Here is a 17481-nt window from a genome sequence, read left to right on the forward strand (position 1 = left end):
GTAACTTTGCCCTCAAAATACCAGATGCTGAAATATGACTTTTTGCAAGTTGCGTGACATTATTATCTTTGGCACAGTATCTTGAGAAACATAACAGATGTGTGAAAAATGTCCATTCCTACAATTAAGCACCCTCTGTCTATTTGTTATGGTGACCACAAGAACAGACTTATTCTATCTAATACTATCCCACAGTACTGAGAAGACGGAGGCAGTGATCTGCTGATTTGGCAAGGGATCACATGAAGACTTCTACTGAATCATGACTTTTTTGAACTATAACCTCCAACCAATGCAGTCAGAATGTAATCTTATTCTTCATGAATCCTGAACAGAATCATATGACATATTGTCATAAAGATTAGATACCATCATAACATGATTAGATGCTTACACCTACAGTTTTCTTTCGGGGGTGTCTATTCATTTCAACGAATATGCTCACCATTTTACTATGTGTTTGTACTATATAGTACAATTTAAGCAATAGGACATAATTTGTGATGCTTAGCAGTCCTTACCAGATGATTTGTTGTGAAGTGCAAAAGTATAGGTGAAAAAAGGTGCAAATGCCCGTGCATTCGTGCCCATGTTTCATGCCCGTACTCGTGATTGCTTCATTAAGACAGATCTCTGCCAGACAAACTTATGTTATGTAAGCTTTGGCCTTCCAGGTGTTTGAGTTGGAGTTTTGCCAGTTGGGTCAGTGGTCTGTGATGTGATTTTGCAATGTGTTGATGCAAAAACAATTTTATCTTTGGTTTGGTCTGATGAGAAAAGGACATCTGTGGAGGAGGTCTTCAGAACAGGCGTGGTTAATAGCTTCTTTAAAAGCAGGCTCATTCTGAGGCTTTGATAGAGTTTGTCTCCACGGACCACAGGTAAGGTACCACTCTCTTCACACTTTGGTTTGTTGACAGTGCAGGCAGCAGAATTCTGGTTCTTCAAGAACAGGAAGAAGAACCAATTGATCTGACAGTACTTTGATCACAATGAAATTCTTGTCTTCCAGTTGGCATCCTTCCTTGACTGACCTGTGATACAACCAGAAAACCATGGGCTCCTTCCGCCTGGTGCTTCTGTGCACCGTGGTTCTCTCCTGCCTGTGTGCAGTCCAGGCTAAAGTCCGTGTGTGGGGGATCAGTGGCTCTGGAATCACTGGTGATCCCGTAGGTGCCCCTGATCCCTATGTCAAGGTGTACTGTGGCAACTCCTTTGGTGGGATGACGGACTTCCAGAAGGACACAGCCAACCCATCATGGAACGTTGAGTTCAACTTCCCTAATTCAGGTGTAGGAGATAATTTAAAGCTGGAGATCTGGGACAAGGACCTGAATTATGATGATAAGCTGGGTACATGCTCCAGCACCGTCAAATCAGGCTCATATAAAGTAACATGCTCATTCGGCAAGGGAACCCTCTTTTACCACTACTCCACCTGAGCAATGTCCCAAAAACTATGTTCACCATTAATTAATAATTTTTTTCAGATATTAACTGGATCAATTAATTAATTAATAATAAACATAAGATTCTTTTTCTGGCATGTTGTGTTTTATTTTGTTCTATGATTTATTCTCACAAAACTCATTCATTCTGGGACTTCAATATGGATTTTTCTCTGTCATGAAGTGGAAAAAAGTGACTTTTGTCATATGTGACACATAGCCCTCGGTAGTTAGGGTGCACAAGGAAATCAGTTGGCTGCCATCACACTCAGAGACTGTGCTCTTCTAACCTCGAGGGGAAGTTCATTCCATCGCCTAGCGGGAAAAACAGAGAAGAATCTAGATGAGGGTCTATTTTTTTTTTACCTATAGAGGTGTCTTGTTATACTGAAAGGAAATTTCTAATCTTGGGACTTCAGAAATCAAAAAATAAGTCAAGGATTTATCTACTTGGCCCTTAGTGACAAAGTGAATGCGCCCCCACGTTAAAACACAACTTAACAGTGGTTCATCACAACTGAGTTCAATATCTCTAGAAACACCCCAGCCTGATTACTGCTGCACTTGTTCTCAATCAATAAATAAGTGACAAAGTGATGTAGTCCAAAAGATCCTCAAAAGCTAAAGACCCAAAGAAATTCAGGAACAAATTGGAAACATCTCTGTCATGGCCAATACACCTCCAGCCCACCAGAGAGCGCCAGACCAGCCGGGGAGACGGCAACCCAGAAACGGAAGTGAGAGCACGCCCGACTGATTGTAAATCCATGACCACGACCTTTGCCTGTCCCCGACCTAGTAATTTGCCAGCCCCTCTTGTGATGGCGATTTCCGAATGGATTCTCCATTGTGACCACGCCCTTCGCCTGCCATTGACCTTGAGTTTGCCTGCCCCCTTTTGCTAAGACCATCGGCCATGTTACCCCACCTTCCTGCCATCCCTGACGCCCTCCTGTCCAGCCTCCTTAATTCACCTCCTACCCTGCTAACCCCCACGGAGCCAGAGTTCCCTCCCCGCCGTGCTGCGGCGCTTCCACGGCCACACTCCCGTTCCAGCTCACCTCCGACCGCCTTATCACAGGCCAAGCGCCTCCGGCCCTCCTCTCCCAGTACGAGGACTTGTCCCCTCACTCCATGCCTGCGAATGCGTCCCCGAACTCGGCCAGTGACAATCTCAATTCTATCAGTCTGGAAAATGTTATAAAGGCATTTCTAAAGCTTTGGAACTCCAGTGAACTGCAGTGAAAGCCATTGTCCTCAAACTGTTGTAAACTTTCCTGAAGTGTCCGGCCGACCAAATTTACAGCTCATCCAATGCTCATCTAAGGCTCCAAGTCAGGTCTCAAACATTTAGAGCATGCACTGCAGAGGGCTATGAAAATGTCAATTAATTTACCTGCGTGGTTAATAAGGTTCTCATTTATATAAAATTACTACAAGCTGTTGTTATTTTATGTTAACTGGCCATAATGCAATTTTAGGCCATAATGCAATTTTACAGTAGATTATGCTATTTTGTACGGTGGCTGTGGCTATTACCTTTGTTCTGTCCACTTTCTGCTGTGACAAATGCAATTTCCCTCTTGTGGGACTAATAAAGGTTTATCTTATCTTACAGTGCACCAGTCTCAAGGACGTAAGGTGCTGGAGGGGCTTCTCTTCAGAGGCGCGGAGCGGTATTCCATGATCGCTGAAAACTAAACCGAACACAGGGTCCATGGGACATGGGACAGCAACAAGTGACACCTTCTCCAGCAGAGGGGAACCGCTCAGCAGAGCCCAAAGCGCACCCTTCAGAGAGGGCCATGACATCGAAGGGATTCTTTCCTGCTCGTCACAGAAACTGAAGAACAAACAGAAGAAATTATCATATTTTACAGACCAAAAAAAAAAAAAAAGACCCCAACACACAAAACCTACACATTTAGACAGGAAAAAAGAAGGGAACTTACTTCAAAGTTAAACTTGTAAGCTGAGGAAGACATTTGTGTGACAGACGAATTATTGGACAGCTTTACCAAAGACCAGTTAGTGGTAAATGGAATTTACCAAATGCCATTAACTCTAAAAATCAGTCTGGTAGAGCAGGGTGTCATTGGTTCTGGTTCTAAGCCTTGAAGCCCGCCTTCGGAGGAGGAATCATTACATTATGCAGGAAGTGTAGAGATGCGGTTAAAGCAAATGTTGCTACAGGAGAAACAAATGCAGCTTGATGCCGGCAAATTACATGCAGAACTGGAAGCTTGGGCGTGAAAAAAAGTAAAAAAAAGTAAGCAGAACGTGGAAAAAAGTAAGAAATCAGAGACTTTTTCACACCACTTTATCTCCAGGATGTGTTTACTTTATTTTCATGACCATTTACATCAAAACTAGGCATCAAAACCATGAATGAACACATGCGGAGTTATGTGGCCAACAAGTGCTAAACACCTCTGGGAACTCCTTCAAGATTGTTGGAAAAGCATTTCAGGTGACGACCTCTTGAAGCTCATCGAGAGAATGCCAAGAGTGTACAAAGCAGTAATCAGAGCAAAGAAACTAGAATATAAAACATGTTTTCAGTTATTTCACCTTTTTTTGTTAAGTACATAGCTCACTGAGCCACTTCTTACAGGAACGTAAATGGTTTCCTTGAGAATTTCTGTCTTATAAAGTAAACACTAGCTCATATCAAACCATATAGCAGTTCATACCACCACAAGAGAAAGAAACAAAGAGCCAAAATAACAAGACATTGCAGGAACATTAGTGCTTCTTGAAATACCTTACAGATGCTAATAATAATAACAATCAAGGGTATCGACAACAGTCAAAATATACACTATACTGCCAAAAGTAATGGGATGCCTGCCTTTACACACACACACACACAATCTTTAAATGACATCTCATCCTTAACCTATAGGCCTTGGCGCAGTGGAAGCCTAGGGGCAAAGAAAGTGTACTCATAACTTGAAAGTTGTGGGTTTAACAGTCAAGGCGGCAATCAGCAATTTACCGCCCCCAGACCCTGCTCCCCGGGGTGTGGTGATGGTTTAATGCAATGCTTAGGAGTGTGCTTATGGGAATTTCTGACCATTCGTTTGAGGTCAGGCACTGACAGTAGACGAGAGGGCCTGGCTCACAGTCTCCGGCCTTTAATTAAACCCAAACACGTTCTGTCGGGTTGAGGTCAAGTTCCTCCACCCCAAACGTGTGAAGTTGCTTCCACTTTGTTAAACGACAACTAACAGTTGACTATGGGATATTCAAAAGCAAGGACATTTCTTCTGACACACGTAGCATTACAGCATCGCACCAGAATTCACTGAGCTCCTGAGAGAGTGGAGACAGAAGCAGCAATTTTGTACATTTTCCATGTGGCCACGCAAGTGAATTCAATGATTCGGAGGGGAGGTCCAATATCTTAAGCAACATAGTGAACATAACTTTGCATAGTACATTACATAATCGTTACAAGTACATGTTTTACATTACTAGTATAAAAAGTGCATTCTAGTTTTAAAAGTGCATATATAGCTTTTTAAAATGAAATGCAGAAAGTGCCGCAATGTCCATCTCATGTCCACGTGATGTGCAGTTTGTGGCGCCGTCTGGCGGCTTGTAACTTTTTAATGTGCGAATTAAACACATGCCAACATCCTGTAAGGTCAAGGTCACACAGGAGCCTGGCTGCTTGTAGCAACGGCAGCAGTGAAAGCATGGACACCTTACAGTGCGCCAGTCTCAAGGACGTAAGGTGCTGGAGGGGCTTCTCTTCAGAGGCGCGGAGCGGTTTTCCATGATCGCTGAAAACTAAACCGAACACAGGGTCCATGGGACACGGGACAGCAACAAGTGACACCTTCTCCAGCAGAGGGGAACCGCTCAGCAGAGCCCAAAGCGCACCCTTCAGAGAGGGCCATGACATCGAAGGGATTCTTTCCTGCTCGTCACAGAAACTGAAGGACAAACAGAAGAAATTATCATATTTTAAAAAACACACAAAACCGACACATTTAGACAGGAAAAAAGAAGAGAACTTACTTCAAAGTTAAACTTGTAAGCTGAGGAAGACATGGCAGTGCCTCAAGTTCTCCTACATCTTCGTCATCGTCAAGCTCCCCGTAAATTGGGGGGGGTTCCATGTAAAAAGCCAGCGTTGTAAGCTGTGGGCACGACTGTAGCACCTGCAGCAGGGAGGTCAGCCCACTGGCCTGCACCCCCTCGAGCGTGAGAGACTTTAGGGACGCTCCGACACACTCCACAGCCAAGACCAGTTCCGACAGCGGCCCTGGAAATCGCATTCTGAGGCTCTTCAGCCGCCCGGACCAACTTCCCAGCTCCCTGGCCAGACGTTCCTTGTACAACATCCCTTCTTCCTCACAGTACTGCAGCGACAAGGAACGGAGATCCGGACACAAGTTTCCAATAGTGAACAAGGTCCCGAAGGACACCACCTGGACTTCCTTAAGATGCAACGTCACCAGTCCTCTCTTTGTTCCCATGCACTCCGTCCTCGGTCCAAAATTCAATCTGACTCCTTCAGCTCCTTCATCCTCGCTGCTGTCATCATCATCGCTGCCCTCCATGTGCAGAGAAGGCTTTGCTTCTGCAGGCAAACATGTGACACTGGTCTCTCCCTTCTTCTCATGGTCCTGCTGAACCCTCTCATCCCAAACCTCCCTCAGAGATGGAACGCCAGCCTGAGCGCAAAACTGCTCCACTTCATGGAAGTCTCTTTCCAGGATGAGTTTACAAGCCTTGCCGAGCTCCTCCAGAGCCACTCTCTCCAGGCCGGTCATGGAGAGCAGCAGGAAGGCGGCGCACGCTTTCCTGTCCCCCTCCATGTCCCCGAAGCCGATGTCCTGGGCATGCAAACTGCGCAGCGCCTGCAGCCCAGCGCTGTGCGGACTCTTGGGGGAGATCTGCAACAAGCCCAGGGGGGTCACGTTGTGGCAACGGGAGACGTCAAGGTGCCGAAGCGCGGGGCACTGCCGGGACAAATTCTGAAGGACGCGGTCATCAGATATACTGCCAGCCAGCGTGAGAGACAATAGTTTGGGAAGGGACGCCAACAGCTCACACAGCACAGAAGAAGTGATGTGAACAGCGTTACTGAGATCCAAAGAGTGCAAGATCTGAGACAGGAGGAGGAGGAGAGAATAAAAAAACTGATACAACTGTCCAGTCTGCCTTCATCAACAGAACCTTTAGAGCTGGGCGATATGACTTCCTGTTTGAGGAACTCTCCCCCTGCCATGATGTTCCCCTGAAAAAATAACTGCACTGAAATCTGATCAAAATCGCGGCAACATTATTGAACAAAACTTATCTAATGATAATACATATATAAGAATAATACACTGAAAGAAAAGTTTCCGGGATATTTTATTCAATTTGCGGTCCTCAGGGAGCCACTATCAATATGCGGGAGGCTCCGGGAACTTCCAGCAGCAATATTTCAGGCTTGGAAAAAGGCCTGAAGATGGAGCTGAATTTTATACGATCTCCGTTGACGATCGTGATAGTCGCCCAGCCCTAAGTTCAACATTAATTAAACTTCTCCGAGTTTTGGGCGGTAGAGAGATCTGCTCCTGGAAGAGAAATACCTGGCAGCGGGCCGCGACTATTGCGCACAGGTTGGGCGTGACCAGGATCGGGCAGCGGGCCAGCGACAGGCAGCGCAGCTGCGGCGCCAGCAGGAGATGCAGCGCGGCGCGCGTCAGCAGGTGCCGCGAGGACAGCAGGGCCAGCAGTTCCTCCAGCAGCTCTGTGGCTAAAACACCATGGCGGGCACAGGATGTAACCAAATGGGGCAACACACATCCCACGTTAACGGGTAGCAAACTCACAGAGGAGGCTGAACGGGCCCATAACGTATCGGAAAAAGTACTGGTCCATGTAGTTCTGGGCGTAGTCCTTCACCCACAGCGCTTCCATGTTTTCAGCCAGGCTCAGCAGGCACAGCCGGGAGAGCGACGCGTCGCCTCTCTCACTTCTCTTAACTCGGTCCTTGCCCTTTGACTTCGCAGTCTTTGGGTTCAGCCGAAAAAGAGGCATCTCCGGTGGAAAAGCTCAGCCCCTGCGGCACAATGGGAGGATTCGTTATGAAAGGTCTTGCCAGGAACGTCATGCCAATCGCATTATTAAACAAGAAAGACGATTGTAAAAGAAAACGTACGTTGAAAACGTACGCTTGGCCACACCTACCGTACCGATGCTATGGAGTTTTAGAGGTCTAACACAGGTTACATAAACTTATTTGTTTCTTAAACAGGGCAACTGTTTCTGTGAAGCTTCTCAGTCATCCGGGTGAATTTGTCTGAAAGTTGAGTCATGGCAACTGGACTTTCTTGCAGAATTAAACGTCTCTACATTAAAGAAAGAAAGTCCAGTTGCCATGACTCAACTTTCAGACAGGGGCAACTGTTTGTGAATAAGTGTTCAGAGTCACCTTTCTTTATGTCCATCAATACATTTACATTTACGGCATTTGGCAGATGCCCTTATCCAGAGCGACTTACAACGTCATTACTATCATCATCATCATTATTAGATGGACAGTTTTTTACAACATAACTGCTAAACAAAGACCCATAAACCCATATTAGTTTCAGCCAAATAACTAATAACGACGCATTAATAAACGTCGGTGAGATGAAGGGGTATAAAGGACAGAACCACACCGCCGATCCCCCACGGCTGACCTTCGAACCTCATTCATCTACTGCTGTGCAGGGCAGGAACTCTGACTAAAGGACGCGAGCAAACAGCCAACACATTGGAGGACTACGATGAAGACTTCGGGCTTCGTGCTCGGGCAACGCCCAGTCGGTTTACGACGTGGCCGTGTAGCGTGAAGAATAAAACAAGACCAGACGCGTATTAAAGAGCATCTTTTGATCGTTTTTTTGCACGCTATCTTGTGCAACAGGCTGCTGCTGCTCTAAAACTGGTTATCCGTGAAACACAAACCATACGTTCAATAAGTAATGAAAAGACATGCTTTAATAATTAATAATGTGCACAAAATAAACATGAAAAAGGATTAAAAACTTTTGAAGGATCGGTCATTACAGTCCAACATGCTCAGATCAGCATGTTCAGTAAAGAGACTCCAACAACAGCCATCCCATAACTATACGTTACAATGGATTTAAGAATTACTATTTTAAAAAAGTATAATAAATAGCACGTTGACTTCTTACTTGTTCGTATTTCGCCTTGCCTGCGGTGCTGCTGGTCTTCCTCCTCTTTTTCTTCTTCTTCTTCTTCACTTTCTTCTTCTTCTTTTCCTCCCTCTTTACCTGTGATAGAAGTTCCTGCCGCGCTGCTGCCCCCTGCTGCGGTGGAGGGCGAAATAAAGCGCGCCAGGGTCGCGGCGTCGCGACAGGACGCGTTCACAGGACATTTCAAATGACACAAGACAACTGGGATTTTCAGTTTTATTACACGAACTCTGCATTTTACTCAGTGGCCGCTGCTCAAGTGACGTCACAATCACGTTGCTCATGTCACAACTTTACAAATTAAATACCACCCTTCGTAAAGAATAGGAGGACATATGTACCATGGTCATTTTTATTTCTCTTTTGAATAAAATATTCTGATTTCGATGACGTGTTTTTAGGACCTGTGCTGCAGGGTAGGATGTGCTGGGCCCGTGTGAATGCACTTTTGTAGAATCCTTGTCGGGTTTTATTATACTGCACGTGATGATGAATTGATGGTGATGGTTTTCACTGCTGGTGCAATTGATTGTGCGGTTTCGGTTCTTTCCTGGATGGGAGGATCATCTCTTTTTTCATCTGTTGTCATGCCATTTCACAGAAAATTCCATGTGTCCCTGCTGGGATGTTGACGGGCACCTCAGCACGACCCAGCTCCGTGAACGTCTTAGCATCTAAGACCAGTAGGAAGGTGCTCTTTTCCTGGTGACAGGAGCAAGCGTCAGGATCAGAATCGGCGTTTTACTGTAACACAGTGTGCTCACCTTCCTGCTCACCTGTCGAGGTGTGATGACCACAGACATGACCACACCATCGTCTTCTTCGGAGGCATTTGGTGCAGGGACAAAAATGGGCTCTGAAGGGAACAGTCCAGGGTGTCGCCACGACTAAAAACACATTTTCACAGTTTATCATTGATGGCCATGCGACTGAATGGAGTACATTTTTGGGTTCTTGGTTCCAGCTGCCGCGCCACTGCTTCGGAAGCCTGAATAGCGAGTTTATGGCCCGCCACCCCATCCTCAGTCAGCTGCATCCTGGCCGTAGTTCTGGACTCAAGCTTGACATTAATCAGACATAACTTGTTTCCCACCAAATCCTCCTCCTAACCTGACCTCCATGCCCGTGCTCCCCAGCAGTTATTGGAGTCTTTGTACTCCAACTCCTCCCTCTTTTAAAAGATGTCTGTACATCTGTGTTTTTTTTAGAAGGATCTTATGGTTTTTTTACATAAGGCATTACTATATTAATTCTACACTGTAATTAGGCTAAAAATCACTTGGGTGAAATGAATAGCAGTGATCTGGCCCATGCAAGACCAATGGTTAATGAAGAACTGATCTGGAGGTTTACCTTAAGTTTCTTTCCCTCCAAGTCCATCTTCAGAAGGGAGTCGCCAAACACGTGTCCAAAGCCGCAAGCGTAGAAATACCGGTATGGATGAGCATTATAGTGGGCGTAGTTTATCTGCGGGAACTCCAGACCACCAAACTCGAGCAGGTCCTCGCTGAAGAGGTTCTCGTGGGAGCAATAGACCTGGTGCAGCCGTGGGGTGTTTGCTTTTGCACGGGCTTTCGTACGGGCGCACACATCCAAAAAGGGGAAAAAAGAAAAGAAGAAAGAGCCCTACTCACCCGGCCATCTGTCTTCTTCACTGCCGTGGCACTGCAGAAGGGAAGCCGGACCAGGTTCTCGTCGGTGGGTGTCTGGTCGTTTACTTCCAGAGGCAGGACGTACCGCCGAGGTAAGATTGTGCAGAGCGAATTATAAAACTGCAGAATCAACACGAACAGTGCGCTGAGTCTGATGTGTATTGCCCGGGGTTGATAAAAAAATAAAAAAAAACCAAAAAAAAACATCAGGTAATAGAGCAAATATTGAAGTGGGGTGCCAGGAAACCTGCACTACCTTGTCCAGATCTTCTCCTGCGGCCCTGCGGAGGTTCTCCAGGGTGAAATCATCGAAGACATTTCCGTCCTCTCCGCAGCACATGTCCATGACGAGGTGGCCCTGATCCTCGTAGGCGTTAATCTGATGCAGGGTGAACATGGCGCTCCCATAATAGGCGGTCTCGCTTTTCTACCAAAATACACCAGATGGCGGGGACTGAATCATCTTGACAGCCCCCATGGCCCCCTTTTTTTTTTCTGTGCAACGACGCGCGTTTCTGTACCTGTCCGGTGTGCCTGTTGACTACATGGAAGGTGACGTCCAGTCCAGGCTGCCAGGACATGATTTTCTGAAAGCTTTTCCCCATGATTCTGTTCACCATGAACCTCAGGATGTCCAGTTTTATGGGCTGCTCAATGAACACCACGTGGTTCTCTGACATGGCTGTGGGAACATGGATGTTAATGAACAACAATCGCTGGGCGACTGAAAGGAAACGACGACGTGACTCACCAAAGCTGTGATAGTAGGACGGTTTCCTGGCATCAGAGGCTGGTATGGAACAGATGACTTCAGCCCCGGAGAGGTCCGCCTCATCCCCTTTACTTCCATGGGCAGGGGGGACCCGGACGATGTTGTAAAAGAATCCTGCGAAGAAACGGGCACCGTGAAGAATACGTTGACTGTCGCGTGGACGAAGACGTCGGCTCGCCTCTCACACACCGCTTCTGCCGTACGAGTTGCCCATGTTGTACGCGGCCCCGGCGCCATCATAGTGTGGATGTGCCGATGCTGCGTTGACCGCGACAAATGTCCTCCAGTCCACCTGTGGCACAGGGCACGGATGAAGCAGAGCAGCGCGGGGGGTTTATGGCACTGCGCCCCGCAAACTCGCACCTTTTCTTTGGTCTGAAGAGTTCCTGGGTCGATCCTGCGCATGAAGTTGGTTTCGGTGCTGACATAGAAATCGCCCTTATACTTGACAAAGCTGACATCGGCGTTGTCAGTGGCCTCTGGAGACCGAAAGACCAGACACGATGGTCGAGTTAGGAGACAACCTGATCTATGGTGAAAGGTCTAAACACAAATTTCTGGAAGGTTGAAGGCCTGACCTGGCACCTTAAATCTTGAGAAAAAACGATCAAAGATGCTCTTGCATGGGTCAGGTGTGGCGACCGTCCCGAACTCAGACACAACGATGCGGTTCTTTTCCGTATTCTGCACGTAGGAGTCGCTGCGCAGGAAGCGGCTGCTGTACGCCACCGCCCCATCCTTAATGTGGAAACGGTGCATCAGGGCCATGCCATCGAACCAATGGTTAAAGCTACAGTGAACAACACAGACACACAGACAAATGACTGCCGAATTCTTTTTTCTGGGTTCAACTTTGATGAATCTGTGGAAATCTTCACCTAGTCTGACCAAATTCGAATTTGCCAGGCCCATTTCGTAGAAAGCTGCCATTGATCCAGGAAGGTATTGCGCCTCTGATCACTGTGCCAATGGGATCAATGGTCTCGTCCACGGTCCTCACCAGGGGTCCAATACACTCAAGGCCCTGGGCTGGAGGGCGAGTTTTCTTTTCTGTGAGAAAAGTGTACGGTAAAAGTTATGGAAGTTACGTTCAATAAGCGTACGGCCTTAGTCTGTGGAATTTAACAAGCAGCGATGGGACTTTGAGCCGACACAGTGGTATGTAGAGTTGAAACGGAGGTCAAGGTAAATCATTAACTCTGGCTTCTTTCACTGAGGTATTCCAGTCGTGTTCTTGATATTAGTGTATGATAATTTTACACAGCAAACACTGCTTCGGTGACGCAACCCAACTGGATGTACTTTTGTACTGCGAATCTAAATAAAGATGTTACATGGAAAACAACAAATCCAGTTAAACATGCCTGTTATGCAAAATCTCATCTGGTATTTGGTATTTATTCATTTTAAAGCAACCTGGTAAGATTATCAATATAAGGCAAATATTTGAAAAGCATGTGACAATCATTGTATAATTATTTGCATATTTAGTCATGGGCAAAGAATGGCAAAGAAATTAAATTATGGAGAAATGCTCCTCAGCATCCTTTCAAATGAAATCAAATGTGAATTGACCACCAAACCATCCTGGTCTGTTTTACCAACTTCATGCAGAAAGCTGGCAGTGGCATTTATTTCCCGGCATAGACGCTAGTAGGTATTGTATAAAATGTTTTATATTATTTTTTTATAATTAACATTTTGTTAATTATAATTTGACCCACATAAAAGCAACGACCGTTACTTTATTTCACATGAATCCTGATGATCCTTCTAAATGTTATGATGGTAGAGATTAGAAGCTTACCTGGCTGAGTGTTTTCTGTCTGAGATACGGGATCAAGCATGGCTGGCTGCTTCAGGATTCTCTCATGACAGACTGACAAGGAAGGAGGCGAAGGCAGCTCATTTACAGATATGGCACGGTGGGGTGGCACGATTGTCACTGACCCTTAGACACATATGTCTGCTGCTATGATGGGTTATTTAACCATCAAACATGTTTTTCTTTCAGAGCCAAGCCTTTGATCCCTCCCGTAGTTATGAAAGGAATTGCCTTACACTGACCTCATTACAGCAAAGGTGCTAATTACTCAATTACAAAATCCTCGGTTTAGGTTCACAAATAGGTTTTTTCCCTATGTTTTGCACTATGCATCTTAATAATAATTCGAGTGCAGGGGAGCAACATATCACATAAATTCTGAGGGGCAACAGTGAGGAGGCATTTGCAGGTTTGGAGGAGGAAACCTGACCAGATGTGTCATTCATTTAAAAAAAGGTTTATTCTTTATTTAAAAAAAAAAAAAAACACTATTTAGGCATGTCTAGACATGGAGGTTTCATTTTATGAATATGAATCACCCATCAGTTTGTGTCCCCTGTCTCAGAAAGCCATATAAAAAACCTTGATCTCTGGACTCTTTCACTCTTGTGTTATACAACTCACTCACTGTGAACAAGAACCTGGACATGCTGTAAAAAATATCTATATATATTTATACATGTGTGTGTCAGGAAAAGTTATTTCATGTACAATTGACAGTTCAAAGATTTCTGGGACTCGACAATCAGCTGATCTGTCAGATGTCTTCCCTTTGTGCATGTCAAGAGTGTATTCTCCTTTATCTCTTATTCATGATTAATTATCCCCACATACATCAACTGTACTGTATCACTGTACAGAAGCAATTCCACCCTGAGACCAGCAGAGGACACTGTACGTTTGGAATGAGTTCATAACTCACAATGTATTTTCTTTTAAAAGTGTTCAATGACAGTTTTAAAAGGAAATACATTTGACATCAAATATAATGAGGATACAAATGGGATGAATTTAAAGAAACAAATCCCACAGTGAACAGAACCCTCTGAATCCATGTTAACGGCACCATGACCTCCTGCATCCTTGATCTTCCAGATTCCATGACAGCAGGCCTTTTCCCAAGGTCGGGATTAGAATTTTCTGTCTTTTTGCAGATTAATACAACTGAAAAACTGTTTTTTTTTCGTTCTAGATGATCATGTGCACAAATGTATCCCATGTCTATAGTGTATGTATAGCATCTGTCACATTATATAACATGAATTGCGATGCATCAAAACAATCCGCTGAATGATGTTATAAAAACTGAAATTAATTTGAGCATTGGATAGAGTTATTTCAAACGTGTATAAAGCAAATGTCTTAAAAAACCTACTTTGGTACACCATCAATAATTTAACTCGTATCACTATTTCTGAGTATCAGCAAAAACGTCCCCATGTTCATCATTCACTTGTATTTTTAACCTTGTGAGGAGAAGCACGTACACAAAGCGTGTGAATAAGTGCAGATAGCTCAGCTGGCATGGTGGTGTTTTTACCCGTTCCGCCTTTTCATCAGGAGACGACTATATAAAAACTGGCCTGAGTGGGACAGCCAGACCTCCCACAGCCAACAAACCACATCACCATGTTCCCCGTCATACTGGCATCAGTGCTCGTTGCCACCGGTAAGGGTCGTCTGTGAGTGAAAGTGTGTGTTTCTTGTTTCATATATTTGCCTCTTGTCATTAACAAATTGATTTTCTTGGCAGCTCTTGGGTGTGGCACCCCGCCCATCGAACCCTCCACCACTCGAGTGGTTAACGGAGTTGATGCCAGGCCTCATAGTTGGCCCTGGCAGGTATGGAACATTTTGATGTCTCTCAAGACACAATTTTTTCTCTTTTACGCGCTGAACATTTCACGTATTCTTAATCTAATTTCATCTCTTCAGATCTCTCTGCAGTATGATAAGGATGGAGAATGGAGACACACTTGTGGAGGATCTCTGATTGCCGCTAACTGGGTCATGACCGCTGCTCACTGTATCAAGTGAGACTGGAGATTTTTTACGGACACTCATTTTACAATTACAAACGTTCTACAAACATGTAACCAGTCGTGTTCCCTCTTGCTAGCTCCAAGCTGACATACAGAGTATTTGTTGGGAAGCACAACCTGCTGGAAGATGAGGCTGGTTCTAAGGCCATCACTCCTGAGACCATTGTGGTGCACGAGAAATGGAACCCCATTTTTGTTGCATTTGGGTGAGTTAAGAAATCTGTTAATGTGTTAATAGAACGCTCACAGTCACAAACCAAGTGTTACAATGATGACCCATTAGTTTAAACTTTCAGTATACAGGCAGTAAGGTGGGGCAGTGGGGACGTTGCGAATAGAAGCAGGTGTTCACGGCCAACTGGTGCATTCAGCTCATAAAACATCTAAATGAATTTAAATGAAAAGCCATAATCCTAAGAGTCAGATCTACATTCAGCACGGGTCGTTTGAAGCCCAAAGTTTTGTGCCTCACTTACAGATTCAGGAGACAGAGAATACTGATAAACATTTTAAAAGATTTTGGATTTCATCTTTCATGTCATAGAGCTTTTATTCAAGGGAGATTATTTAATTTATACCATAGATTTTACAGGTAGTGTAAGTTTGTTATTAACACCAGGCCATTTTCCAACCTGCCTTAGAGTCTGTAAAAAATAACCAGATCATCTCCACATAACTCCTCATATATGCCTCTTTCTTACACTTAAACTGTCTGTCATAGTTTGATATTTGATAAATTAAGCCCACAAGCTAACCTGAGCTCAACTAAAGACAAGTAAAACATTTTTTAAAGGCTCCCATCGTGTCTGCATTGGTGTTATTTGTATATTTTAGTGCTGTATGTGTTCTTTCCTGGACTATTTGGTTACACGTCCTGTCATTTGGTTTGTCAGAAATGACATCGCCTTGATCAAGCTGTCTGAGCCTGTGACCCTCAGTGACACTGTTGAGCTGGGCTGCATCCCACCTACTGAAAGCATCCTGCCCAATGACTATCCTTGCTACATCACTGGGTGGGGTCGACTCTACAGTAAGGCACACGCTCTGTTCCTTATGCTCTCTTGGTTTCTCTATGAGGCATTTTCTGCCTGTACGTACGTGCAGGTATGGATGATGAACGGCATACGTGTCCACCGCATTCTGCAATAACCGCGTTTCTGTGACAAAAATCTGTGTCGCAGCTGGAGGCCCGATTGCTGACAACCTGCAGCAGGCCCTAATGCCCGTTGTGGATCACGAAACCTGCTCTAAGCCTGACTGGTGGAGCATTGCTGTGAGAACCACCATGGTCTGTGCCGGGGGAGATGGCATCGTCGCTGGATGCAATGTGAGTAAAGAGAAACAATCAACAACAATCATGCATGATTATCCTACACTTTTTCTATTTAATTTACTGTATGACACCTTCTCATTCAATGTGTTTTCTTTATCTTCATGACCCTTTACGTTGGTAGATTCTCACTGAAGGCATCAAAACTATGAATGAACACATGTGGAGTTATGTACTTAACAAATAACTGAAAACATGTTTTATATTCTTGTTTCTTTGCTCTGATTACTGCTTTGCACACTCTTGGCATTCTCTCGATGAGCTTCAAGAGGTCGTCACCTGAGATGGTTTTCCAACAGTCTTGAAGGAGTTCAACACCAGAGGTGTTTAGCACTTGTTGACCCCTTTGCCTGCACACTGCGGTCCAGCTCACCCCAAACCATCTGGATTGGGTTCAGGTCCGGTGACTGTGGAGGCCAGGTCTCCACTTTTTGTTAAGTACATAACTCCACATGTGTTCATTCATAGTTTTGATGCCTTCAGTGAGAATCTACCAATGTAAATGGTCATGAAAATAAAGAAAACACATTGAATGAGAAGATGTGTCCAAACTTTTGGCCTGTACTGTATATTTCTGTACATTTGGTTTGTTGTTTCTACAATGCACATAGAATTGATCATTTATTGGTTTTTGTCACACCACTGCTGCATAAGCTTTGCACAAAATAATTTGTACCCGTGCATTAGTGTCATATGATGTGATTTTACAACCATTGTCATTTGTATTTGATATTTTTATTGTGTCATGTCCTGTAGGGTGACTCTGGTGGCCCTCTGAACTGTAAGAATGCTGATGGAGTTTGGGAGGTCCATGGCATCGCCAGCTTTGTGTCTGGACTTGGCTGCAACTTTGAGAAGAAACCCACTGTCTTCACTCGTGTGTCTGCTTTCAATGACTGGATTGACAATGTAACTCTCACTCTCTTTCATTCACCCAACTCACACATTTCACATGTTTCACAAATGGACTATGAGTTATTAGTAATAAGCATCTATGTGTGTCATTTGGCTGTACAATGGTAGCCGAACACACACCTTCACACATCTGTGGCTGTAATGCTTTAGGCCAAAACATGTATATACAACAGTCATATGAAGCGCAGCCTGAAAAGTTTATGATTTAATTTTTCTCTTACATATTTTACAGGCTATGATGAACAACTAAGGTGGATCAAGATCTTAGGAAATTTAACATAAAAAG

The 17481-nt window shown here is 44.7% G+C and overlaps 3 protein-coding genes across 4 annotated transcripts; 1 reads left to right on the top strand and 2 right to left on the bottom strand.

The window, feature by feature from the left end:
* Positions 1-3931: 3931 nt before the first annotated feature.
* LOC114799125 (uncharacterized) lies at positions 3932-8746 on the bottom strand. The gene is made up of 5 exons (XM_028995388.1): positions 8639-8746; positions 7283-7512; positions 7040-7206; positions 5475-6568; positions 3932-5389 (listed from the first exon to the last, which is right to left on the bottom strand). The coding sequence occupies exons 2-5, from the start codon at positions 7488-7490 to the stop codon at positions 5008-5010; spliced, it is 1851 nt and encodes a 616-aa protein (XP_028851221.1). The 5' UTR covers positions 7491-7512; positions 8639-8746; the 3' UTR covers positions 3932-5007.
* A 164-nt stretch (positions 8747-8910) lies between these two features.
* Positions 8911-12998, bottom strand: bco2l (beta-carotene 15, 15-dioxygenase 2, like). 2 transcript variants are annotated; one of them, XM_028995391.1, is made up of 12 exons: positions 12891-12998; positions 11962-12133; positions 11662-11873; positions 11447-11562; positions 11273-11375; positions 11063-11197; positions 10833-10993; positions 10568-10738; positions 10294-10431; positions 10013-10195; positions 9436-9546; positions 9245-9361 (listed from the first exon to the last, which is right to left on the bottom strand). In XM_028995391.1, exons 1-12 carry the CDS (start codon positions 12928-12930, stop codon positions 9245-9247), a joined length of 1659 nt encoding a protein of 552 aa, XP_028851224.1. In that variant the 5' UTR covers positions 12931-12998. The 2 variants fall into 2 exon arrangements, with proteins under 2 accessions (XP_028851223.1, XP_028851224.1); XM_028995390.1 differs by having other exon boundaries at positions 8911-9361; positions 10833-11197.
* Positions 12999-14537: 1539 nt separating this feature from the next.
* Positions 14538-17445, top strand: ela3l (elastase 3 like). Its single transcript, XM_028996413.1, has 8 exons — positions 14538-14577; positions 14662-14750; positions 14844-14941; positions 15028-15156; positions 15844-15980; positions 16132-16277; positions 17037-17261; positions 17428-17445. The coding sequence occupies exons 1-8, from the start codon at positions 14538-14540 to the stop codon at positions 17443-17445; spliced, it is 882 nt and encodes a 293-aa protein (XP_028852246.1).
* The last annotated feature ends 36 nt before the right edge of the window (positions 17446-17481 follow it).

The sequence above is a fragment of the Denticeps clupeoides genome, chromosome 11, assembly GCF_900700375.1.
Source record: "Denticeps clupeoides chromosome 11, fDenClu1.1, whole genome shotgun sequence".
Lineage (NCBI taxonomy): Eukaryota > Metazoa > Chordata > Actinopteri > Clupeiformes > Denticipitidae > Denticeps > Denticeps clupeoides.

Bases quoted from the DNA above. Each gene is read 5' to 3' on its own strand.
- LOC114799125 (XM_028995388.1), bottom strand. From the start codon at position 7,490: ATGCCTCTTTTTCGGCTGAACCCAAAGACTGCGAAGTCAAAGGGCAAG. The intron at 6,569-7,039 runs GTATTTCTCTTC...CTCCTGTCTCAG, and splicing joins TAGTCGCGGCCCGCTGCCAG to ATCTTGCACTCTTTGGATCT. The intron at 5,390-5,474 runs GTAAGTTCTCTT...TTTGTCCTTCAG, and splicing joins CTTACAAGTTTAACTTTGAA to TTTCTGTGACGAGCAGGAAA.
- bco2l (XM_028995390.1), bottom strand. From the start codon at position 12,930: ATGCTTGATCCCGTATCTCAGACAGAAAACACTCAGCCAG. The intron at 11,376-11,446 runs GTGCGAGTTTGC...CCTGTGCCACAG, and splicing joins CTCTTCAGACCAAAGAAAAG to GTGGACTGGAGGACATTTGT. The intron at 10,432-10,567 runs GTAGTGCAGGTT...TTGATTCTGCAG, and splicing joins CAGGAGAAGATCTGGACAAG to TTTTATAATTCGCTCTGCAC.
- ela3l (XM_028996413.1), top strand. From the start codon at position 14,538: ATGTTCCCCGTCATACTGGCATCAGTGCTCGTTGCCACCG. The intron at 14,578-14,661 runs GTAAGGGTCGTC...TTTTCTTGGCAG, and splicing joins ATCAGTGCTCGTTGCCACCG to CTCTTGGGTGTGGCACCCCG. The intron at 14,942-15,027 runs GTGAGACTGGAG...CCCTCTTGCTAG, and splicing joins ACCGCTGCTCACTGTATCAA to CTCCAAGCTGACATACAGAG.